Source organism: Saccostrea echinata, unplaced genomic scaffold (genome assembly GCF_033153115.1).
Source record: "Saccostrea echinata isolate AGI-Se365-2 ecotype Australia unplaced genomic scaffold, CSIRO_AGI_Sech_v1 ptg000029l, whole genome shotgun sequence".
In the NCBI taxonomy this organism is placed as follows: Eukaryota; Metazoa; Mollusca; class Bivalvia; order Ostreida; family Ostreidae; genus Saccostrea; species Saccostrea echinata.
Window position 1 is genome coordinate 13715441 of NW_026889778.1, and position 28000 is coordinate 13743440.

The following is a 28000-nucleotide window of genomic DNA, read 5'->3' on the forward strand; positions in this document are numbered from 1 at the left end:
TTTGTTGCCTAGGCTGTCTTCCCCTACCATTAAGTTTCTGTTGTTGACTAGGGGAATATATAAAGTCATGTTAACTAGAGCGCAGAGGTTCTTACTTTTCATCCGTGTTAACGGCGACACAAGTATCTTTGGCCAAAATGGATGCATTTATATCTTTCTGTGTTTTCCTTTCGGTGGTTCTTCCAATACACTCGGTTCCAAGAATTGTGGACTTGTCTTATCAACAAGACGATGACGCAATCAGCTGGCCTTCCAATCCGCCGTATAATTTTACCAAACTCTATCGGGGATTTTACGCAGAATTCAATATCTGGTAAGATGCAAGCACGGCCGTAGGAACCGGGGTGGGGGTTGTTCAAGGGGCGTGGCCCCTGAATTATTCTGCTGATATAAAGTATACTATAGAAAACAAAACTACTTAATGGATGTGCCCCCTCAATACGAGGGTTGTCCCAGAAAAACGCGAACATTTTCAATATTTTTTGTTTCACTAATATTTTAAAGTTAAAAATTAATATCCACCATAATAACATTTTTTACGTAATTCACAAACATTTCAATAAAATATCTCTATAAATAACATTTTTATCTTTGATCAACGAATCATTCAAAATAACTGTCGGCGCAACACCAACGACGTCAAAACGTACCTCGTAAAATTTTTAAATTTGTTCAGGAAACGCGCATCTTTAAAAAATTGTTCGAAGCATAAATTCGATACTGCATTTGATTTTCTTTTAGATATCGAGTTATCAATTTCACACTTGCTACAGTTAAGAATAAATCAAGGAATTAATTCTTTTGATAGACAATTTCCCAGTCATAAATCGAACTGTTCGCATAGTTAACGGCGGTCTCCACGTATATGACGTCCAGCTGTAGACTTTGTGGTTTTCATTTTTGTAGGTCTACTAAACGCTTCTCCCATCGGAAAACTAGCGCATCCATCTTTGAACATCTTTTACTATGTATAAATCAGTGTTTGATACATGTATTTGTGTCGTTCCCTCGTTCCCGGATCTTCTATATGAACACGGGTCATACCCCGCTCCACAAAGTACTGAGTGATAATTTGGTGCGCCGCATTATCGCCCGACGTCACCGTTTTTGACAATGTCTAACTAATAGTGTTTGTGCAAATAACGTCATATTTTTATTATTTATAATGTCAGAGTTTTGATTTTTTACACACGAATACTCTAGATCATACATTTCTATGGATGTAATTTTGGTCACATTATATTTTCGTTTAGCCAGATAAAAAAGAAAACATCTCTGTCAATGCAATTTTTGAAAGTTAAGAAATTGCCATGCGCCGACCACCGATATTCAACACCCTTTTAATGCTGTTTCTAAATGCATATAACATTACAACCTTATATAATTATGCTAAAATGACAAAAATATCATTTCGCAACATTGTGCCAAAAATGAATAATTTTGGTCATGTAGTTTATGTAATATTTAAAAAGTTCGCGTTTTTTAGGACAACCCTCGTAATTACATGTACGTCTGATGCCTTTTTCATTTTATTTTTTCCTTTTTCTTTATTGGTTGTCAAGTGATTTTTGCTTGGTAGTGCCCACAAAGTGTTTGGTTGTGCCCACCAACTGAAATTCCTTCATACGGGCCAGGTGTCTTCAAAACTGGTTTTTTCCACCTAGGACTTTCACGGTTGAAATGCGAAATAGGGTACATACCCAATTTGAGGGTGCTTTAAAGTTCTAATGAACCGTACACAGAAAACGTTCTATCTTAAGTTTAAAATGTAACATTAAATACTTTATCATTTTTAATAGACCTAGACTAGAGCAGCCCCTTGTAAGCTGACACAAAAACAAGTTTTCCTACTAGACAAACTACTATTTTGTTGTGTTTTGCTTAAAGACGGTGAAAGCACAGTTTAGTTTTATGCCTTATTGAGCACTGTAAGATTTATAACGCTTCACTTACACTGTACATCTATACTTATGCCCTGTTCACACGGAGAGTTTAATTCGCAGTAAATTAATTCGAAGTAAACTAATGCGAATTAAACTAATGCGAATTAGATTGCGTTCACACGAGAGCGACTGCGAAGTAAACTAATGCGAATTAAAATTATATTTCTACAGTAAGGCTATTCTGTAAGCCTATTATGACGTCATTTTCAAATCACGTCACATTGTGCAGAGCAGGTACATTTTACATAATTAATGTCATAGTGTCTGTACCCATTTTATTGATTAACATAATTTTCTTTGGTTTTCCACTCAAAAATAGCACAAGTTAGTATATCTGACCACCGACAAGTGGTCTTTGACTTAATTCTGCCCTTACGCATGCGTCAAAATTTAATTCGAATTAGCTTCGCTTAGCGTTCACACGGAGCTAATGCGAAGTAATTTAATGCGCAGTAAATTAATTCGAATTAAACTAACTCGCATTAAATTCTCCGTGTGAACGCGGTTCAAATTTAATTCGCAGTAACTTACGTTTAATTCGAATTAAACTCTCTGTGTGAACAGGGCATAATATTATTAATATTTTTATTTATTTTGGAGACATAAAAAACCTCCTCTATGCAGCACAAGGACGTATCTTACACGTAATGCAAGCATTTTTACATTATTGACTGTGCATTGTTTAGCCCCATATTTTAGTATATTCGTATTAATTATCACCAGCTGTGAAAGAGAGAGACCAATTTCACATTTTTTTTACCGTTTCTGTAATTACGCAGTCTATACTGAAGGCTTCTAAGGGCAATTAAAATGTATATCTAAATATATACAGTGTGTAAGGCCTTCTTTTAAAAAAAATGTGAGGTTGCCCTCTCCCGACTGACTGGCTAAAATGGCCCGACTCAAAAAAAAAATTATATGCCGATTCATTTTTTTTTATTTGAGAGGGCAAACAAACGCTATTTCAAAGTTGGTTTGACTGGTTTTCAACATTTATCTATCTGCATTCCTTTTTTGGGTGGGTGGGTGGGGGGGGGGGGAACAATATATTTCAGGATGCATTATTTTCTATGCTTACCCAAAATAATTTTCGAAAATAATTTCCTATCGACAAAATAAAAGATTGAAATGGTGTGTATTGAAATATTATCTCATAATTTTATTTTATCTTCGATAAAATAAAACAAAGTCTTCAAAACAGTTTAAAAGTATGTCCGCGGCAGAGAATTTTTCACAACAATAATCTAGATGTGTTCGAGGGCGTTCAATACACTGATCAAGGTCTATCATATAATGTCTCTGTTTTAGGTAATCTCTATCCAGAGTTATCGTTCCACTATTACCATAATACTAATGTTGTAGCGAAGCGTAAAACGCCCTCTGGTGAGAGACTGATTTTTAGGTAGACCAAGGTAGTAAGAGTTATCTGCCTTTTAAGCTAAAGTGATTTCAAAATTGATTGTTGATTTGTATGTAATTATAAATAAACTAATTATTCTTATAATTAGATTAAAAATTATCCACAGATATCCTTCTTTCTTATAATTTTAATTCAAATTATAAAAGTTCTTAAACAAGGCATGGATAGAATTCAAATTTTAAACCTAGATTCTTTACTTTGTCTATCATACAACCCCCCCCCCCCCTTAAAGAAAAAACAAAACAAAATAAAACCTGGTTCTTGATGTTTCAAAATTTCAATTATGCTCCAGTAATGCCAAGAGTGGATTTATGATTATCATATTTTTTTTATTTTTTTAATTAGAAATGGAGGTGTGTTAACATGCCAAACAAATCAATAGAAATGACAATTTGAGGAAAATAAGAACAAAGTGTATCAATACCTCACATACATGTATGTCCCTTTTTAATACTAGTAAACACATGCTCCACCCCCTCAATTTTTGACACAGTATACTCATATTCTATGTTAATATATTAAGGGAAAATCTTGTCAAAAATTTTAGAACCTATATACAATACTCTTTTTCCTTGCTTCCCATTTCTCAAATTTTCAAAATCATGCAGTACGTGCACCTGTAAGAAAAGCCCACAATCAAATGGGTCTATGGATACACAATCAAAATTTCACTGGAGTTTATGCAAGCTTTGCTACCCTCCTTTTCACAAAAAACACATTATTTAGAAATTTGCTTCCAATATTATGGAATGTTCCGAGAACTTCATTAGTTATTTGATGTAATAATATGTACTGGGGTATATGTAAATATTTTACCAGCATTTCCAATGGATCCTTCTAAATGAGATTTATTAGCAACAGAAATATCAACACCAACCTTTTACAATCATTTAATTTCATATGATGTATATTAACTCATACATGAATTACCTCACACAGTGTGAAATATAAACAACTTTCTTTGTGCTTACATATTTCCTGATATTTTTCAAAAATTGATTTCATAACATGAAGATACTTTTTGATCAACACTCAATATCAAGTTGAACTGTCTTTAGCAATTGTAACTATTTTTTGCACCTTTCCAAAAAATTAACAAGCTCTTCATCACGTACCAAGATCATGAAGACTGTAAACAAATAAGTACAAATTTCATCATGAAATCTTATTTACATCAAAACATGAATGAAATTGTCCTTTTTCACAAATACCACTGGGTCACTAATCAAGTCAACATGTACCATCCTTTGGTAAAGGGCCTTCTTCTCAAAGATGCACACACCACCGTCTCTTTCTGCCAATGGAAATACATCAATAATGCCCCAAGTCTGTAAAGTACAATTTACATTGTGTTCAAGCAAACTATTGACTTCACCGAATTGATTGTCTAGATGGTCCACTCCATTGAACACTTTTACGATGGAACAGTTCTTCTTGGAACCAACGTCTTTGGAAATCAGCTTTCGTTCTTTAGAAATGTATGTTTTCATTTCACTCGCAGTGTCACTAAAGTACAGTATTTTTAGTTTGAATGCTGTTTGGTAGAAGTCCTTCATATGACACCGCATTCCTTCTGCGAGTGTGATTTCTTTGCCATGGACCACATCGAAGTGATAGGTGATTTCCTCACTGCATGGGTCCCATATCTGATCATCAGTTTTAACTGGCTTGAATCGTCCACTCATAACCATATATATACACCACTCGTAAACCTAAAACACAATAATATAATCCTGTTAATTTTGTACATTTTTTTAAAAATTTCTTTTTATTTAAATTTTAATATAGAAATGTCAGTGCATGCATTTTATTTTCTATCTATGAATATCATGCAAATCATTATCAACTTTGTGAAAGTAGATGCCTCCTCCCAAAAAGTGGGGATTTTCCCAAATATCATGCTTTAAACATGTTAAATATGAAAATTAGAATTTCTTTCAATAAATTACTAAGATGAAAAATTCTGAAACTTGTCTTAGTACTTACAGCATAAGTCTCCATAATAGTGGTCTCTTCTGCACCCTTCTTCAGGCACTGCCCTGTAATCCACCCATTGGCTCTTTCGTAGGGGAAGAGCCATCTTCCATACAAAGGGCCAAAGGTAGCAAATCCATCCACAATATGATGGAGCAAGTGTGTGACTAGGTTCTGTGGTAAAAAGAAATCTTTTAACTCATGTAAACAAATTTTGCATAATAAATACAATTATACTAAAACTGTGAAATGAACCATAGTTATAATATTACTACATGTAGTAGGTATTTATTTGTTACAAATTTTATCATTGATTTAATTTTTTAAAGAAAATTACATAACTGAACTTTTATTTATTTGTACATTTTGACTCATAAGCACATCACAGGTATAAAACATACATTCTATTCTGTAACTAAACCTTGGGTACAAAACAAAAATGGATATCCGTTTAACAAATTAAATATACAGAATGTTTGTAAAAAAGTTTCTGGGAAAAGTGAATTTATTACCTGCATGGAGAGAGGAAAATCACGCTCAAACATAGCCAGTCCAGTGTGAACATCTTCCTGAAGAGAAGGAATGTCATCTTCAGTCAGCTGTGGTGAGACCATTCTCTTGATGAAGTTCAACATGATGAACAGAGTTTACTCTTGCTGGTTAGGCAAAAACCCTCTTATGCACCAGGCAAGGGCCCCACTGGTAACAAACTGTAACAAAAACCCATGAATCAATTCAAACATATTCTGCTGGAAATCTCAAAATATCTTAAAAAAAATCTTAACCTGTGACAAATTTTACAATCATTCTACATGTACTCAGTCCTAAACAGAATATCATTTCTTGCTGATAGCATATCTTATTATTTTGTAAATTACAAGCACTTTGTCTAAGACTTTTGGTACATTTATATGTACTAGAATTCAATTCATTACAATTTAATGAAGGTTTTTTGTTTTGTTTTGTTTTTTTAAAAGATTAATTACTTTTATAACAGAAAACATACCTGTATTTTTGAATTCATGGTACGTAAAGTCCAAGGCTTTGAAAAGTGGGGTCCTGGTGAGATGTCATAGCGGAACTGTAAGTTACAGATGCTGCTCTGGCATCAGCAAGCTTTAGTTGCTCTTTGAACAGAGACCATGGGGTAGGAGTAAGACTGTCCTCTGGACTCTCATTTTCCTTGTTGGGTTTGCTTTTTTTCCGTCCTTTTCTAATGCACACAGGTGCTGCAACTGCATCTTCTGTCACCCAAATGTCTGGAAACCTCTGGAATTTCTTTTCGCAGTTACGAACATTAATTAAGTCCATCATGTTTTCCAGTTAGCATGTCCAGTATATGGGAGATGAAGTCGGCAATGGTGTGCATACCATCTGGCTGCATCTGCTGAAGACGGTCATGGTATGGCAGTTTCATCAGTGCATATGTTCCCTTCATCCCCGTCTCTTTCTGGTGTTTCTGTTTTTGGCTTTTATTTGGTAGGCTGTCATATTTTCTTCTCAGGTTTTTCTCCCGCTCCTGTGCTATAGTTCTTGGTATGTTATTGTCTCTCTCTTGTAAGGCAAATCCTGGAGCATCTCTTAACTTGTCACCAGATGGAAGAAAACTTCTATTAGAAATATGCACAGTTTTTTTCAAGGAATGACCTCTTCACAGTAAGGGCATGATCTTAATGCAGCCTGTCCAGAGAGATGCAATAGTTTAGCATAAGCAGGAATGTCACAAAGAAACTGTAACAATGCAACTTTAACAGTCATTGGTGCTCCTGTGTAGGCATTTAGAACGGGAAATTCCGTCAACTCCAAAAGTTCCTCAATAAGAACCTCCAAGTAGGGCTCAAGACTCTTAGGCTCAGAACCATCTGGTCCACTGGGAATAATGCCCATCAATAGCATTGGTCCAAGAACTTGTCGAATATTTCTGGGTAGGTTAATCCATGTCAGTATCAATGGCCACATTGACTTCTGGCTTGACATATGTTTATTTGGGTTTACACCATCTGTAAATAAGGAGAGTGGTACACATAATGGTTTGTCTTTGGCTTCAAATACAACTCCCTGCTGAACCATGACTTGTAGAGAGCTCCGTCTGTGAAATCACAAAGTTTACCTTGCACATTAATCCTCTCTGAATGTAGAAGTTGGCAAAGATTTGCAGTACCAAACCATCGAGCTAGTCTAGGACCTAGAGGCATATACGTGAATGTCCTGCGGGGTTTCCCATTCAACATTCGTGGTTCACCACATTTTGGACATGATTCCAGATCTGAATACTTGTTTTTGTCACTGTCCCTGTACAGAACACAGTCATTTACACATACATCATACTTCTGAAGTGGAATTAGAAGATGACGAATGAGGTCCTTGGCCTCTTTAAAGGAAGTTGGCAAAATATTTGGTTGTGGAAGACTTCCTTTCTCGCTCTTTAAAACATCTGTAAGGGCTCCTTTAGACATCCCATGATTCACAGAAAATACATACAAATGGCTTGTGATAGCATCCAACAAGGTAGTCTTTGCACCATTGAAAAGAGGAGCACAGAGCTTTGGGTCATTGTATGCATCCTCTTCAAACTGGTATTTTGGAATGAGAGGAACTGAAGTAGCTCTTCTGTTGAAGTCTTCTTCTGCATGTCTGTGAAATGTGCTCCTGGGTATCCGTTTTCCATTGCAGGCTCCACATTTGCAGTAATAACCAATGCCTAAAATCAAACAAAGAAATCTGATTATCAATAATCATGTTTATAAGTTTTTAAGTATATTAATGTCAAGTTTATAAGTTTATTAGTAATTGATGATCAGATTGATTCCAAGAAGTATTTTATTCAGACTGCGACAGCTAGACTCAGCTAGACCATCAAACATTGATTTATTATATCATATACATTTTTATTAATTACTAGCATTGGCCTGGAGCATATATCTATTCTTCAAATAGTCATCCTACATTTATTTCATTATATTTACATTTCCAATGTCTTTGTCCGAGATAAAATTACAAATTGTAAAAATACTTTATTTCTACATAAATCTACTGGTTCATCGATAGGCGCGGTTAAAAAAAAAGCACGTGCGGGGCGGGACAAATAGAGACAGAAGTGGGGATATCAGCACGGGAATTTGCAGAATCAGGAGCATGTAAATATAAGGAATAACTGTCTTATTTTTTGGATTCATGACGATGATCAATCGATTGGCTTGCTTGATAATTTTATGCATAAACGCCTTCGGCGTTTATGCAAATTATCACGCAAGCCACTCGATTGATCACATCATGAATCCAAAAAATAAGACAGTTATTCCTTAATTCTATTTATTTTATGTGTTGAAATGTTGAAAGTTATTACCATTGTTGTTTTCAAAATGCATAGTGGACAATAGAATTGCAAATATACAAAAAAAGCCATAACATCTACTTGTGAACATTTACTTAATTAAAGTATTATCTGATTATACTAGCTAAAATGTAGAATTGGATCCATTGTTTTGTAGTTCTAAATAAAATAATAAAATACCTAATATTCTCAGAATTTCAATGGTATGATATATATTCATGGTAACAGGAATCCATCGTTCATTATCAAAATATTTCTGGACATAAACTTGTGCAGCCTGACAGTATAGTTCGAATTATCTCAGTTGCATGAACAGATCTATAGGTGACACATATGCCCATATTCACACCTGTGTCTTAGATAAGCTAGATTTAAGGAGTAAGCTTAGTTCAGGTAAACTGAGTTTAAATCCCATTTGAGCTGAGTTCACATAAAACTCACCTGTGTTTCACACTTAAAATAAAACTGGGTTTACCTGAACCCCTGCTCTGTTTGCTTTCTTTATTTGGTATTACATGAACAATGGCTGGGAAGAAAGGTCCAAATTTTACTGAACTAGAAAAGTGTACCCTTATTGATTTAGTCGGGTCAAAGAAGGATATAATTGAAAACAAAGCTACTGATGCTAAAATGATTCACAAGAAAAATTTGGAATGGGAAAACCTTGCTAAGGAATTTAACAGTAGAAATGGTGTAAATACCAGGACATCCACTCAGCTAAAATCATTATGGAAAAACTTAAAATCAAGAAGCAAGTCTGCTGTGGCAAAGGAACGAAGAGAGAGATCAAAAACTGGTGGTGGTGCTTTAGAAGGGACAATTGACAAGCTCTCCTCCGCAGTTAGAGAGATCATTCTGCAACAAATTAACAGCTGCGAAAATGAATTTGATGACGACGCTGAACTTCACGGTGATATAGATAACTCCAATGTGTCAGTAAGTATTTTAAATACATACAAAAACAAATATTTGTAATAAATGTAACTATTTCTTTAATCTTTATAAAATGACATAAACAGTATTCTAACTGCATTCATTTTAATAATCAAAACAATATATAGCCAGGTTCCACATCATCAAGTGTATGTAATCTGCATCCCCCAGAAATAAATCCTGTTGTGTCTGCATCAGAGCCACAAACGTCCATGTCACCAGCGACAGTAAGCACCCAGACAATGACCACGTCCTCATGTAAATCCATATCTGCATCTAAGAGAAAATATGTGGAGCAGGATGATGTCAAGAAAAAGATGCTCGAGATGGCCGAAAAAGAACATCAACTGAAAATGGAGATACTTCATTTGAAAAAACAATATATTGAGGCTAAAATTCGCAAACTTGAAGAAATCAGTTTCAACAGAGATGGAAACAATAATACCAATCAGAATCAAAATAATGATAATGCAAAGATATGGCAGCCATTCAATTTTTGAAAATCAAATGTGAATTATATCATTGAGATTGCAAAAATAAAAGAAATATACATGCCTTTTCCCCTTTTTTATCTATTCCTGAAAATGCCTTATTAGTAGCATTCTGATGCCCTGTCCTCCCTGATTGGGCCGTTGTGGCACTGGGACTGGAACGATGGGGTCATCGATATCAGCATCATCATTGAATGGCAAACGGGCATTCCACTTTCTACGCATGTTGTATAAGATTGCACATGAGACTATTACATGTAGTACAGTTTGAAGTTTTATGCTGAGCTTTACTCTAAGGCAGGGAAACATTCTTTTCAAAATTCCAAAGGCATTTTCAATTTTAACCCGAGAATGGCAATGGGCATTGTTAAAAAGTATTTCAGGTCTAGTGTTACAATGTAATAGAGGTGTAATTATATATTGTCGAAGCGGATATCCATTGTCGCCCAATAATATTCCATCTATCTCATGTCTCTCAAACCTGGCGCAAATATTACAGTAACTGTTTTCGAAGATTCTGCTATCATGGGTGCTGCCTGGCCATCTAGCTACAATGTTTGTGAAATTACACTCATGATCACATATAGCTTGCACATTTATAGAAAAGAATCCCTTTCTATTTCTGTAAACTTCTGAATTTCTACCTCCAGGGGACTGAATTGGTATGTGGGTACAATCAATTGCACCAACTACTCCGGGAATTCTTCCAATGTCCATAAAACCCCTCTGTATCTGAAGTAGGTTGTTACCTTGAGGAAACTGAATAACATCCCTATACCTTGATGCCAAAACATATGAAACTCTTTTAACAACCCTGCTTATTGTTGCCTGTGAAATGCCAAATAAATCCCCGTTCATTTGCTGAAATGCTCCTGTAGCAAAAAATCTTAAGGTTATCAAAAGCTGAGTAAGGGGTGAAGCTGACATCAGTTTTCTCTGATTTGGTTCTAGATCATTTCCAAGCATGTCCATTATACGGAGAGTGTCACGTTTACAAAAACGGAATCTCACAAGAAAATCCTCCTCATCATAAAAAAGAAATGGATCTAATCTATCACGGATAGTTCTAGGTCGTCTTACAAACAGTTGGTCAATAAGTTCCAGCCTTTCTACTCCATCTATGTGGTCTTCCATAGTTAGAATAACACTATCTTTAACATTTAAACCTACCCTTGACCAGGTTTAGGTTTACGTTTACCCTAATTTCTGAGATGAGCTCACTCCTGAGAAGCAGGTGTGAAACAGGTTTAAAAAATGTGAGTCCTTCTTACAGGTAAACCTGGTTTAAACATAGGTGTGAATATGGGCAATAGAGTTATAATAATCAGTCAGTAATTTTGATGTGGTGAAACGCATTGTATAACGGCATAATTCTTCAATTCATAATGTGTATTCAGTGTTATGAAAAATAATTATAAACACAAACCTTTATCATGTTTATAGATAGTCGAAGTTTCGCTAGGTTAGTTGTCACAAACACCGACAAGTGCACGTGGACCATGGGGAGTTTGCCCATTGGAACGCCGACCTTTTTCTTCTTAATGTAAATAACTCCATTAAGGGCTAAAACAGTTTAAATTACATCCATCCAAATATCTTCATTCTTACAAAAAAATTACATTCCAGCCGAAGGTCACAGGTATCAAATTTATGTGATGCGTAGAACAATAATTCGCGGATATTACCATGATTACCGGAGAATCTGTTTGTCAAACACGGCAAAAACCGGGTCACATTCTCAAGATTTTTTTTTTGTTTGTTTGTTTTTTGGACACGGTTGATTAATGATCAGAGAAAAAAAACACATATTTTTATTAATAAGGAATTCAACCAAGTCACAGGACGAACTTACAACTGCAAGGGTACGTTTCCCCGACACTTTTAATTTAATTGAATTTATAGTACTATATACAGTTAAATTAAAAAAAAATGTCACATTAAAACAGGTCACGAAATTTGAGAGTAATTAATTATGAACAAAACAAAAAAAAATCACAGACAATCTGCAGACTGGTGTTTACATGCCACTATGAATGTGTGCGGGGGGGGGGGGGGGGGTGAGGGGGGGTCTCAATTCGGTCGTGGAGCAGAATCATCTCATTTCTTTTTATTAACATTACGCAGCCCTGTTATCTTGCGATACGAAATGTGAAATGAAACTACAGATTGAATTAAACATACTCTTTAACTTTAAAGGCTTGAAAGTTCTTTTTAATGGCAATCATGTAGATTAAAATGACGTGTAGTGCGACAAGATTAGACATCTTGACCAGAATCATTACTATTTTTTAAACATGCAAGAAAATTCTTCTGAAAGAAAGTTATGGGACAGCTCTCTAGCCCCATACATGTGGCTGTCATACCGAAGTTTTATTACTTCTTAACTAAAAACTCGATTGTTTTCACGCACAGCGATTCCTCAAATATTTACATGGACTTTAAGAGTTTACAATCTATGATCAGAAAAAAAAATCATGAATTTTTTTTTTCATTGACTTGTAAACAAAAAGATTGTATTGTGGTGATTTAAATATATATATATATACATGCATATATTTTTTATCAGCTATTTGAGACTAAAATCACTAAATATCTTGACCTTATAAATTGTTTAAATTAAAAAAATTATTTCATTGAAAAAATTAAAACACGTTTTACGCTCAAGAACAATGACAACAGTAATTATCAGTAATTCTCAGCAGCGACAGTACCTCAACAGTATTTATCAGTATTTATCAGACTCAACAGTAAAGACGACAGTTATTATCAGTATTTATCAGAAACAACAGAAATTATCAGTAACAGCAGCAACAATAACAGTAAATATCAGTATTTATCAGCAAGAACAGCACAGTATCAGTAATTATCAAACATTATCAGTAAAATTTGGGATTCTCAGCACTTTTTTCGTCCAGTAGTGTTAAGGAATGAATTTGATAGCTATCCAAGTTACCCTTTATGACCTGGGTTGGGGCAGTAAACGCTTTATAAACCGCGAAGAGGTTTATAAAAAGGCGTAAACTGTTCCAACCCAGGTAGCTATTAAATTTATTCATCAGAATTTAATTTTCTATCATTAAATGTAAAAAAAATAAGAGAATTATCCCTTCAAAAGGCCTGAAAAATTCTTCAAATTTTAGATGCAACGTCAAGAGATTTGATATGTTTTTGACGTACGTCATTTTGACGTAGGCAAGACATATTATACGACATAACTAATATTTTTATCGAATCAAATGGCGTGTTACATCCAGAATTAAATTATTTGTTGATAATTAAAATGTGTAGCATTTTTTTTTTAATTCAAACAACATTTATATATTGATTGTATTGATTTATACTGCGACCGTAGTTCTGATTTTCATCATATCAATGAATTCATACATAAGGAAATGTATTAAAAAATCTACATCTTTTAGGCTTGAAAACAACCACATCGCCATGCCAGAGCACATGGGCACCCACATTGACGCTCCGGTTCATATTCACCAGGGCTCTTGGAAGACGCATCAAATTCCGATTGAAAAACTGTATGGACCTGGAGTTATTATAAATGTTAAAACCAAGGTCGAGAGCAATCCAGATTACAGGTAAGTAGCTTTAACTACATAAGACATAATTATTCTATCAAGTTTATTCTTGGTATTTATGAATAGTTCCTGTATGATAACTATATATTTTGTCATGAACAAAGCTCCTTCAGGCACCTGTTGTATGGATACCCCCCCCCCCCCCCACCTTCTGAGAATTTTCGGAAGCGACGATAACTTATCTAAAAATATAATTATTTGAATTCCTAGCATATCATGCCTGATATCCTAATATGCCTAAATTAGGCAAGATATTCATGTAGAATATTACGAGGAGGGGTTTACATGCACCATTCATATACTTCAGGTGCCTGTGCATAGCCCAGCAATGCGTCTGACCAAGGAGGAACTCCACTACATAAGAATTAAGTAGTAGTTATGCGTGAACGGTTCAGTGTTATATTGTATCTTTAAAAAACATCCAGTATAATTTAATAAATATTGCATGTAGCAGAGGGCATAAAATTGAAAATTTTCGACCCTCCTCGAAAACCATTGTCAACCTCGATTGCGCCTCGGTTGACAATGGTTTTCTTTGGGTGATTTGTTTTTAATGTTATCCTCAACTACTTGCAATTTTTATACAGGAATATATATCCACACCCTATTCCGGCAACTGGGACTGCCGGTGCAACTGGGGCTACAGACGGCAAAGTTGTTTTTCGCTATGACATGAAGATGATTTTCATTGTATTTGACTAATTATAACAATTATTTACTAACGTATGGCTGTTTTCTATTTTAATTATACCACAAACTATTTTTTCTGTAGGGTTTTAAACAAAATAGGAAAAGTATAAAGTTAAATTTTAACCGTCGTTCAAGAAAATTTGGTCAAACTGAGATAATATCGTTAAAACTGCTACTTCACGGTCACATTTCTTGTTGAATATAATAATTTTAGGCTCTTTCCGACATTACTGCAAAATATGGATACTCTTTGTTGTTTAGTAAGTGTGGTGCAAGCTCTTGATTTTGATGGGTCGACATTCTTTGGCTTTCAAGTACAGCAGACTTGGCAAACAATGTCAGCAGATTCAAAATAAAATATGGCAATCCGAGACAATGCTCAAGAATTTTGATAAAATATAAATCTACTGTATGAAATATGAAGATAACGAACAGTATTCAATCTCGAAAGTCCAATGAAACGATACAAATTTGGAGCAGAGCAAAGACAGACCTCAAAATTTAGAGGTGGGATCAGGCATCCCCTGCCGACCGGTCACACCCGCCTTCAAATGAGACTGTTGATATCCTTGTTTCATTGACTTGTTTGTCAATAGCTTGCCTCGTTTTAGTAATTGTTCATACAAAGAGCATGCTCTTGCGTATCGAATCAACTGAGAGACATAAACCCCATATATACAGGTACATGTACGTGTATCTAATTAAGTTTCAAATTCCGGAAATTTTTTTTATTTTTGCTGCAAATTTTGGTAGTATGTATAGTAACTGCTAAACGACCGTTACTTATTCAAACTATAATTCATTTATTAGCAACAAGAACATGATTTAAGGAATAATTTTATGTATATGAATACTTTACGACGGTCCATTGGTGATTTAACTGTTCCATAACACAGAGCGAAAAACGGATATTTAGGACTGTAAAATATAAGACAGACCGTAGGAGAGCATTCAAATATAATAAGGTTATTCCAGTTCTAATGCTAAGGTTTTCGAATAGTTGAAATTTTACTGTGCGCTTGCTCAAACATTTGCCACAGGTACATGTAAATCTTCAGTTTTATCATTTATAATTCAAGACGTTGTCCAATCAAAATCGTTAGACAACAAATGTATTATAAAAATGTGACTTTATGTCAGTACTTATTAAACATGCTGAATAATTATTTTACTTACGAGAAAGGACGATGATGAATCGATGTATGTGCTACTATTTACATGTAATGCTGAAACTGGTCGACTAAGCTACCGAATTATCCTAATAATGGAAAGGTCTCTGCTACAGAAGATGAAAAATTCTGAATATACCGGGAAGATTGGTCAAACCACATGAAACTGAACATTTTTATAAAACGACGTCATGTTCCTAAAGAAGACGACACGGAGGATAACATATCCGATGATGGAGAAAACGATTCTGAGAACGAATTATGTACTAACATCCAAAATGAAACGGAAGACATTAATGAATTAGAGCAACTTTTACCAAGTGTTCCCGAAAACCTCCAACAACATACTTAAAATTTCGAAAAGTGGTGCGCCTTGGTCGCTCAGAGGACGTTTCCACTAACAAATGTTTGCTATCTTTTGTTCCTGGACTTGATTATCTGGTTTTCGAATTTGTCTGGTTCAAAACTTCGAACGTGACAAAACTGAAATTTCATCTCTCGTTTGAGTTATTTATGTTGAATGGTGATAATTAAACACGTGAATGTTAATTGCTTACTTACCTGGTGAAAAGAATTCTGTAAGTTTGATTCCACCTGACCGTCTCATGCCCGATTTTATACTTTCTTTTGATAAAACAGTTTTAACGGAGATCATTGATTTCTCTAAAAAGTATACAGATAAGACCATCTTTAGAAAAAAAAAATGTCTGCTTGCCCTCTCCCAACCGATTGACTAAAAATGGTACGACTCAAAACTACAATTGTACTTTTTTAAACCTCCAGAAAACGATTTTTTTCTTTTATTTATTCCGAAATTTTCATCATGTCAAACAACTCAAAGATTTTGAAAACAGCAAAAAACAGCAAAAATATTTTTCCTTCCTACCTTACCAATTTTCTACACTGAGTCAAGAGAGGGAAATTAACTTGAAGTTTTTTTTTAAAGATGGTCAAAATTAAGTAGAGACGATCGAGGATTGCTGGAAAAGACAGCTATCCACGCATCATGCAAAGCATAACCCCGGTATCGTTGCCTATGCTGATTTTATGGGGAAAATTGTCAAAATGATACAGTTGAGTTAAGTGATTCTGAAAAAAAAATATACAGTCAAACCACGAGGATTCGCGATATCAGGGTTAAAATACTTAAAGAATACGTGGTTGGGACCTCCAAATCACTTCGACATATCCATGGTATTTCAGTGTTCAGATTTCAGTGTTCCAGACAACTGTAAATGCTATATGAAAAAATAAAATTGTTGCCAAGTATTATTCACAAGAATATTAGTCTGAAAGTTTTTTAAAGATATTTATCAAAGTCAGAATGACAGGTTCTTTATGTTCAAAACTACAAATTAATGAATATGTTATGATTATCTCTCAGTGATTCCAAAAAATATATGGTTGCTAAGTGGAACTCAGCATTTTGGTGATGAGAAACTGAGTTTAAAGAAAGTGTTTACCGATTTTCATCTTCTATCGTGAAGTGGAATAGCTCAGTTTGACCGAAGGTTTTTGAACGACGGTTGAACTTTAACTTTACTCTTTTCCTATTCTGTTTTAATACATCCTCACAATGTCAAGGTTTTGTGATTTCGGAACTCCACACAAACCCTTGACATAAGTAGTTATTTAAAAGTTGGGCTTGCGGTCACACATGACGTAATGGGTAATTATAAACTAACCAATGAGAATTCATTCTTCAACTCCGTCTTTATCAATTTCTCAACTCCAAAGCACATCTTTTGTGATTGTTTGGAGGACGATCTTCAAAAAATTAATCCCCGATGTTAATCATTTAAGGAGGTTGGATCCTGCCACCAAAAGTAATGAGAATTAATTTTTTATCAAGTATATTTTAAGAATTTATACACATAGCTTAATCAAATAGCTTAATCAAAAATCAAAACAATAATGGGGGTCAATGCGCTTCTTTTGGCGCTACAGAGCATTTAGTTTGACCTTTTTGCACTGTAAATACGTCTTACACATAAATCAATTTTTAAAGTTTTTCCTCCAATATTTTTTATTCAAATAAATTATGGGAACAAACACATCCTTATTTCATCTTGAATAGACACATCAAAATTTGTGACAACGAAAAAATTTTCAAATTACTCCGCATGTTCAATTATTTTACCTTTATGCACTCAAAAAATTTCATTTTTCTGGCATTAAAAATTTAATAAGTAAAAAAATAATTTGAAAGTAATGTCATTTTACTGAATTTAAGAAGAATGGTTAAAAGTATGTTATATATTCAGAAAAGAAAAGAAAAAGTGGGGGTCTGTGATGTTAATTTTTAGATATTACTAAAATAGTGCTAATTTTAGCTTAAAATAGGGATATTTTTTTTCCTGATTTTCACAATATATTTGCTATATTTATGAAATATGATGATAGAATTCATGACAGTTTATTTGATATATGATTTAGGACCAGTATAAAACAGTTCACTGTACAAAATAATTTTGTGTGCAGGCTGCATGGAAAAATAGGAACCCAAACTTAACATACTTCAAACACTTCGAAAGAGAAAAAATGATCATTTTCTTCTAAAAAAAAACCTTCTGCCACAAAATATAGTTCCTCACTTTATGCTTTTGGTATGGAATTTAATCATGGAGTTTTAACTTAATATAGTTTAATTGGCATTGTAGAATCCAAATTTATTGTAAGAATTAAAACTTTATGCAGAATTTTTAAAATATAGGTTAAAGATATAAATCTGCTCAAAAGCTCAGGAGCGAACCTCGTTAAAGTAACTACTCACAAATCCTACAATATTGACACTTTCCATTTTAAAGACGAGTCATATTTGTTTCCAAAACTTACCGATATATAAAAGCTGTTTTGTGCTTGGTTCCAGTCCTAGACCAGGAACAAATGAAATAGTAGCTCTCTAGCCCAACTTTTAAATAGTGACTTCTGTCAAGGGTTTGTTTGCAGTTCCGAAATCACAAAACCTTGACATTGTGAGGATGGTTTTACATATTAACAGTGATTCTATGAGAAAACCAGGCAGAACTATAAAATATCAATTTTTGAGGTAATCACAAATGTCGTCATTTTATTAAATATTGAGAATATACACATCAATGATAAAAACCATGTTATAAGAAAGTTGATGGCTTGTTCTATTTATAGTAACAGGACTGTCATTTAAAACAGGTAAAAATAGTACCTGAAGGTGCAAAAAATGAGTGAATTTCATTAAACTTCAACGTAGCATTTGGACCACAAACAATTGTTTTTACATTAACTACTGGTTTACTGTGGAAATTTAGCATTGTAGAATATATATGAATATAAAAGATTTGTGATTAAATAATATACGTTTCCATAGCAACCTATCAGAAATGTCACTATTGAAAGAACTACGTTTTCTGGTCTAAAGGTGCCAAATGTAACCTTAATTCAAACAGGGTTTGGACGCTTAATTTTTTTTCAAATAAAAATTAATTAGAAAGTTCAATGTGTATAGATTTCCTCTGCAATGGGAATTTTTTGGATTTTGACAAAAACTATTGTTTTGAAATAGTTAAAAAGTGTTAAAATATCTGAGAAATTTGAAAATATTTTAGTGTAAGCATAATAAACAAAAGACAATTGCTACTTACTAACTAGCTATTATTTTTTAAAGATGATAAACTATTAATATAAACAATTGTTGAAAACAACATCAAACTGTTAATAGTTCAATTAATTGAAAAGGTCTTCCATGGGACTGAAACTTGAAAGTTTGTACATAATTATCTCCCCTTAGCGCACTCTCTAGGGAATGAGATACTTATGGTATACAAAAATATGGCAACTTCCAGAGGCATGGATGAAAGATGTGACTTTTCAAGGTCATGCAGCTCTGTTGCCTGCGGAGGACTTTCAGAAAGTATATTTTCATGTGGTAGAAACATATTACCACACTTAGTGCGGTGTCAAGCTGCCCCTAAACATCATCAGGTGACAATACCTGAAGGCCTTCTCTTGCTCTATCGGAGTGGGTTATTTACAGTTACAAAAGATGCTGTAAAGTTCAAAATATGTCTGAATCACAGAAATAGCCTTGGTACCCATTGGTATAAAACTTCTAGGCGGTGTTCACATCCGTTACATCCTCCTGACCAGAAAGAAAAACCAGACAGAGGGGTTAATTTTTCGATGTCAAAGGAAATATGGTTGCACGAGAGAATAGTTGTGCCCGTTGGTTCTGGTGAGTGATATGATTTTGAGAATGCATGCTGGCACAAACCTAAACAGTAAATGATACACACACTTAAAATGACATACACTAGTTTTTAAGAAAGTGTAAGATAAAAGTAACTTAGAATATTGATTTGATATTGAATAGAAATATTAAACATGTACATATTACATTTTTATATTAATTGACACATTTCATTTACATATATTTTGCTTATAAAGTGTGTGGAAAGTTATGGCACTTAAATATTGCAACACAGACAGGTAGGTCAAAAAGTTAAAGTATGATTTTTATTTTAATAGACATCACAAACATTGAACAGCTCTCATTCAACTGCAGGTTTATGCAGGAATTGTTCTGACAGAAATAGAAAAACTTACTCCACTAAACTGGATATTGAGGATGATGTTGGTATGTTGTATACAAGTAAATGTATAACTAATAACTAAGACTTTTACTACATGTATATCATGGCCGTAGGAACCGGTGGGGGGGGGGGGGGGCACGGGGGGACCGTGCCCCAATAATTTTGCCAATATATTAATGACTATAGAAAATTTAGCTACTTCTAGCTTGTGCCCCCTCAATAAAAACGTTTGATGACCTTTTTTTTTTCCCTTGTCAAGGAATTTTTGGTAGTTGATAGTGCCCCCAACTGAAAATGAGATGTATGGCTGTGCCCCCCCCCCCCAAAAAAAAAAAAAAAAAACTGAAATTGCTTCCTACGGGCCTGTATATGCATGGCCAGGCCAACAATAAAAAATTTGTTTGTGTACTCTGTCTGACCCGACCGTTACAACCACCAGAACCCAATCAGTTTTTTTTAGCACTTTAAATTTTATTTCATTTTTTTTGTTTTCAGGGCAATGCATATTATCTGTAATATTTTTACAATTAAAGCTAATAATTTCTCCTAGACATTATTTAGATTGAAAATTTTTAAAGCAATGAATATTAAATCTCTCTAGCTGTCCTATGTGAATGTATAATGAAAACATCAATAAATTTTTAAGTCTTTGATTTTATGACAATTGCTGAATAATCTTAAAAAAGCTATTTACCTATCCGCCTTGAAAAATTTAAGCTGGAATACATAAAACAATTTCTTTTTTATGTAATTAATGTCAGCAATGCTACACATGCAGATCCATGAATCTGTGGAAGTATAAGGGGAAGGGAGATTGGGGGGGGGGGGTGTCTTCCATCACACAATCATTTAGGCAGTTTCACAACTCATACCCACCCCTACAACACCAGGCGCATGCCTGTGTTCATATAAGGGGTGCAAAAATCCTGTCTTATATAACAAATATATAATAAATACCATTCCTGTATAAAAAGGAAAAATAAATGGAATGGATATATAATGTTAAATATATATCAAAATAGAAGCTAGGGTAAGACTACTAAAAAATAGATGAGTTTTGTCTTTTCATTACTGATCGTTACACTAGCTGGCATGAACTTATTAGCTAATTTTATGTTATTTCAGCTGAATTTATGAAGCTTGGTATGGATATTATTGAACATGCTGAAGAGAAAGTAGATAGTGACATTGAACAATGTTCAGTTGTGGTTCAAACTATTTCACGACACACTTCAGAGATTGAAGGTACATACTGTATTTTGGTTTACGTACTTTAAGGTAACATGTTGCTATCTATATTCATCCATCACTGTCCCTCATATTTTGGTTGTGTACATTTGATCATTTTAAGCTTCTTCTGTGAAATGACTGAATTAAAATTTCAATCAGGCCCAAAAAAAAAGTCTTGTTTCCTGCTACCTGACCTACCCTATTTTTTGCACCCGACCCTAAAGTTTTTTTTTAGTTTTGGAAAAAAAATCAGGAATTTCGTGTTCCAAAACTGAAAAAATGTATATTCAAGTGGTATTTCATGAAATTCTATGTTTTAAATATGGACTTTCTTAAACTACCAATTGAGTTGTGCATCGAAAGACATGAAATTTAATTTTAAAAGATAATATTGACCTGACACGTTTAATTTGGTTTTGTATTAGTTCATATTCAAAAAATACTGTTGGGAAAAAATAAAATAAAAAAATAAAATAATTTTCCTACCTACCTACCCTATTTTTTTCAGGCTGGTAGCAGGAAACAAGACTATTATTTTTTTTGGCCTCAATATAGTATCTATGGGCAAAATGGAAGGGGAACAAAAATAGTGAATTGCATGGACTCTTCCTGTCTTGAGATATTTGCAACTCATATTGAAAATACATTACACTATTTAAATCTACTTGAAGTTCTAATTTGAAACTTATAAGTGAAACTGAAATTTGGAACACAAATTGGATCTTCAATTTCAAATCAAGCAAATTTCGTGAAGTGAGCAATGCTGTCTTAAAGGAGCATTAAGTTAGAACACAGCATGAAAATGTTGGAGCCCTATAGAATACACATTGTATGTCTGTCTTTCTGTCAATCAATACTTTTGTTGTGATGCAATAAATCTGTTTTAACATTAACTATGCTTTCAAATTTTGTACAGAAGTACCTTACTTTCTGAGAAAAACACATGTTTGGCTGAATGTTTATTCATCTTGACAGAATGACTGAAACACTTTTCATCATAGAGACAGCTTAGAAAAACTGAAATGTTTCAACCCCCATCTCTCAGAGGTGTATTTAAAATCTGACAATGCAGGATGTTACCACAGCATGCCATTGATGTCTTACATTTGGAGGAATTATGATTTTCTACAGCTCAAAATAAGAGAATACAATTTCAGTGAGGTCCAAAGTGGCAAAGACCTGTGCGATTCAAGAACTGGAACATGCAGAATGCATATTTTGAAGTATGCTAATGAAGGTAACTATGTGGAAAGTGCAAATCAACTGAAAACAGCATTGGAAAGTCACGGAGGAGTTAAAAATACATTCATTACATTGATTGATATCAGCACAGACAATCAGCCTGTTTTGTCAGGAACTATCAGAAACTTCAAAATCAGTCAGATGAACAATTTTGTGTTTGAGGAAGAAGGCATCAGAGTGTTTAGAGCCTATGGTATTGGTCAAGGACACTTGATTCCAAGGAGCACACTGGAGAAAATATCTCAGAATCTTGCCTTTGACGAGACCAAAATGAAGGTAAAATTATGATCAGTTCAGACTGTGTATCATAATTTCCTTTAGACCTTTGAACTTGTGTATTATGCTCTATACAATATAATTATATATTCAACAATTTTTTTTGAAGGTCATAGAAGATTCCGCGATTATACCAGTATGTACACAAACAGGACTGTTGAAGCTTCCATTTGCATCTCAACATTCTGATGAAGAGGACGATGACAATGGAGATCTTACCTGCACTGAGCCTGGCTGTATAAGATCATTCAGAAAACCATCAACATTAGAAAAACATTTGGCCATAGGAAATCATTCTTACCATAAGGTCAATAGTTGAACAGATATAGCCATGGAATTGTGGGCAGAAAAATGTAATGAATCTTTATGTTACAACCAATCTCACTCCGTGCAGGCTTCCAGTGTAAGTTCTGAGAGTCAAACATCACAGCTGAAAACAGGATGGGCTTTAAAGTCGGACAGAAAATTTGTAAGATTCTCCAAGGCTGTAAAACAATTTGTGAAAAATGTTTTTGATGAGGGTGAAATAACTGGTAAAAAAGCAAACCCTGTGTCTGTCTCTTCACAAATTCGTAATGAACGAGATGAAAATGGCAGTCATGTATTCAGTCCAAATGATTGGAATACAGCCCAACAAGTCCGCAGTCTTTTTGCACAGTTCCAAATAAACTGCTAAAAGAAAGCTCCGACAGAGAGAAAAGACCAAAATTAGAACTTACAGTCAAATCTGAGGAGGATGAAGATTTGAATGATGTCCTAAAAGATCTGGATGCCATGGAAGCATATGACATGGTGAATTCTGTAACAGATATGTGTCAGTTGTGATTTAAATCTTTATAGTAACTCTGTCACAGTCCATTCCTATTTGTTGCAGTGAGCTTCATAATCTTTGATTACCTATGTTTATTGATACATGTAGCTTCAAACCTAAGACTGTACTTCATTTGCTCTACAGTATATATGTTATTCTAGACTTGGAAGACATTTTTATTTGCACAAATATTTTATGTATATGACATGCTTACCTCTTGATTAATATCAGGGCATAAATTTGTGTAATATTGTTTTAATGAAGACACGTATGTACAAGAAGCCTTTAAAGTAATTTCAGATAAAGTTTGAAAGAGTCTTAACTTTTTATGCATGATTTAGAACTAGCCGTGCTGATGAATTCGATAAGACTTAAAATTAACTTATATATATACATGTACATTGTAGCACAATGTAGCACATAATTTTTTTTATCTAGATATGGAAAGCCTTTTTTTTCAAAATGTTCAGTAATTGTACAAAAATTTAGTGGAATTATTTATTTATTTAGCAGTTGCATGATATATATTCGATGAAAGTATGAAACAAAGGGAGATAACTCTGTTAAAAAATTGTTATTTTTCTGAAAAAATGCTACAATTTTAAAAATTCACTGTGTCAACAATAATCAAAACCCGATTATCCTCTTGTATGAAATGATTATTAAGTTCACAATCTTTACCTTAAACCATAACATTTTAAATTTTAAGTGTCCAAACCCAATTTTAAAATATCTTGAATATCAGCCTTTTTGGAGTATTTTTCGATGGCTTTTATATCAAGAGTTATTTCCCTTGTTTTAAAATAAAATACTGATTTTTAAGAAAGAAAAAATATGTTCAAAATTAAATAAATAATACATATTTTCTTTCAGTCTAATTTTTGTTGTCTCAATTTTTTAATAAACACAAGAATATGGTAGTTGAATATAGCAGTTTTTCAAAAAAATGCAAACACAGCATTATGATGAAATTGGTGCATTATGGGATACCCCCTTGGTGGGCCCCAATGATGAAAATTTTGAGAAAACTTTTCTCTTGTGATGATATGCTATTTTGCAGGAGTCTTTTGTGAAAATTTCATTCAAGTGAGTTACACCTCATGTATGACCCCCTGCCTGGCTTTCTCATAGAACCACTGTTAATGTAATAAGAAATCAGACTTTTATATTCTACGAAAAAAATAGTTCATGGTATAACCAAAACGGGAAACAGCCATGCGTTAGTAAATGAATGTGATATATAGTCAAAATACGATAAAAATCATCTACATGTCATAGCGAAAAACAATTTCGCCGACTCTGTCGTCCCAGTTGCACCGGCAGTCCAAGTTTCCGGTAATAGGGTATGATATCGCTCGTCGTCAAGTGATGTTGACTATCGCATTGGAGGTGCGCGGTTTTATCATTCAGAGAGTATCCATGTTTTTTAACAAATGTTTTTTGACAAATAAAATTCAACTAATTTGTACGATAGTATAATGTCAAATTATAAGTCACATATCAATTCTTCTTTAAAAGAAACACCCACGGTAGCGTGCCTTTGTTAGGTCTGTCGAAGGATAAACGTGATTTTTTTTTTCATTGTATAAGTTATCAAAAAGAAAATATTAGCATTATATATAAGTATTGTATTGTGCAAGGCACCAAAAATTAAAAGGTTTTTAAAATGTATGAATTTCTTTCTTTGAAGAGTTTCCACAGACGATCTTTCGAAATACGAGGAAAAATACGGAGAAATTCCTAGGCATGCCGTTATTATAATGAACTCGGGTTGGACCAAAAAATATCCTAACGCCACTCTTGTCTTTGGGACCACAGACCTTCAAGATTCCTCTACATACCACTTTCCTAGCTGGCATGAAGAAGCTGTCACATGGCTGATAAACAAAAGACAAGTCAACGCCATTGGGGTGGACACTCCCTCTACTGATTACGGACAGTCCAGAACATTGACCTGTCACGTGATCATTGGAAAAAATAACGTGGTAGGGATTGAAAATGTTGCAAATCTGGATAACATTCCAGAAAGCGGAAGCACTATTTACGTTCCGGTTGTGAAGATTTATGACGGAAGTGGCGGACCTGCGCGTCTTTTCGGGACATACGATGACGATCCGGACAAAACAAACGCAGCATCTACAGCTTTATGCTCCATCATCTACACATACTCTCTGATCATCGCTCTTATTGTCAAATTTTAAATATGTATATATATATTTCTTTTTATATAGAAGTGAATATTTATCTAAAAAAAATTTTACCTTAAATCTACTTTTAGTTTCATATTTCAAGATAAAATGGAGGTTTTCATTTATACATTTATTTCATAAGTGTGGTGGATACTACCCATTAGATAAACCTACGGTTTATCAATAGCACTTTCGATCCGGTTTTGAGACAATCCCTAGCTTCAAGATGTAAATATTTCGAAACTTCTATTAGTGAAAATTCTACCAGAGGGAGCTTTGTACATAACAACACCCCTAGCTTCTTTATATCTACGGCCTAGCCAGGAAAGTGAGTCTTCTATGCAAACCAGGAACAAGTACTCTTCCTCTTATTTATAAAGTGAACCCCATGAGGACCTGTTGTTACCTCTACATATATGGACATTTGTACTGAAGGGTGATCGATCTTGTAATTTTTTTTTTCTTTTTAATTCGTAGTCCGTTGATTGGAATATCGGTCCTATGTCAAGGATCACAACTTTTGGGCGGATAAGGTTTGTATTTTTAAATTAAAAAAAAAAAAACTGGAGCTCACTGGAAACACCAGAAAGACTGAATATAAATTACAATAATTTATTTGAAATGACAGCCAGAAAACCGATGACCTTCCTTAATATGTACAGAAGATTGATTTTCACAATTTCGTTTATTTCCACAATGTTTTTTTTTCACAGTTACGTGTACTATACATTTTGGATCGAGCGTTATCTGTACAATATTAATGTAATTTTCTTTTTTCTTTTTATTTTGTTTCATTTCTATCTGAAAATGTGCACATTTTATCAAGGAAATTGAAGTTGAGTTAAATATTTCCTTACCATGAAACTTAACTTGAGAATCCACGAGAGATGTATATCGTTTTTTGCCTGACGCCAAGAATGTCAGGCAGTATAAGGATCAATTTTTCCATGGTCCGAAACTAAGCGATCATACTTAGTGAGCTAGATTTTGTGCAAGCTGATTTACATTGGAATTTGTTACCTGAATTTTAAAAGAAACCGTTTGCAGAAAAAAGAATCATATTATTGATTTTTTCTTTTTATATGCACCTGTTTATTGTTCGCAATTCCTATACAGACATGTCTGTGTAACATTTTTCGGCGTTTCTAAACTACTGGATTAGTCTATTTGTGTCAGTAAGACTATGCCGTTAGCTCAGTTTCAAAGAAACTATTCAAGATATTTTTATCTAGACACATGCACTGATATATATTTGTGAGAACTATTCAGTTGTCCAAAGTGTATGACCTTGACATTATTTTTTTTATTTTGCCCTTTGGTCAGTTTCAAAGAAACTAGATATTTTTATGCAAGTTAATGCACTAGGACACAATTTTGTGAGAATTTATCAACTATCCAAATTTTCTTACCTCGACATTCTTAATGACCTCTGACGTCACTTTTTATTGTTTATAAAAACTCGTTTTTAAGAAACTATTTCAGTTATTCTAATAAAACTTCATACGTTAATTCACACTTCAATGTTGCATTAATAATGAACCCTAGGTGGGACATTCATGTCATGTGGACATATTTCTACTTTTTTGCTTATCAAGTAGATTACACAATATATACGAGAGGTGTAGCTTTTTTTTGCTTTCTCACAACTATTTATATTCAAAACCATTAGTATACCTGCTGTTCAAGCATCTGAACATTTCATGTAATTTGATTCAATATATAATGTACTTAATAAATGTTCATGTGTCATGCACTAAGGTTATTCGTTAATTTACAATATTACATTTGTTATTTGGTCATAACTTTTCAGAAAGTGTACTGTAACCAGTAGTGTGACATTTGTTTTAGGTGATGGTTTATCAGAAAGATTTTGCCATACACCTCATAAATAACACTGATTAATACCTTTTCATTTCATATAACATTTTGATTTATGTCTTTTCATTTCACTTTACCATGCTTATCCATGTACATCCTTAACTCCTTATATTCAGTTTTTTCAAACATTGTTATTTTCTTCACACTTCTACATGTAAGAGTAAAATTTGTAAAACAATACCATGCCATTGAAATGTTATCCATATGCATGTACATTCAACGTATATCCTTGTTCTTTGAGATTAAATAAATATATATATAT

At 33.8% G+C, this 28000-nt stretch overlaps 1 protein-coding gene and 1 pseudogene across 1 annotated transcript; one reads left to right on the forward strand and one right to left on the reverse strand.

Moving 5' to 3' along the window:
- On the forward strand, positions 1-28000 carry LOC133195625 (isatin hydrolase-like). The gene is made up of 3 exons (XM_061331516.1): positions 1-313; positions 13515-13685; positions 25362-28000. The coding sequence occupies exons 1-3, from the start codon at positions 138-140 to the stop codon at positions 25870-25872; spliced, it is 858 nt and encodes a 285-aa protein (XP_061187500.1). The 5' UTR covers positions 1-137; the 3' UTR covers positions 25873-28000.
- LOC133195626 (uncharacterized) lies at positions 4511-8024 on the reverse strand (annotated as a pseudogene).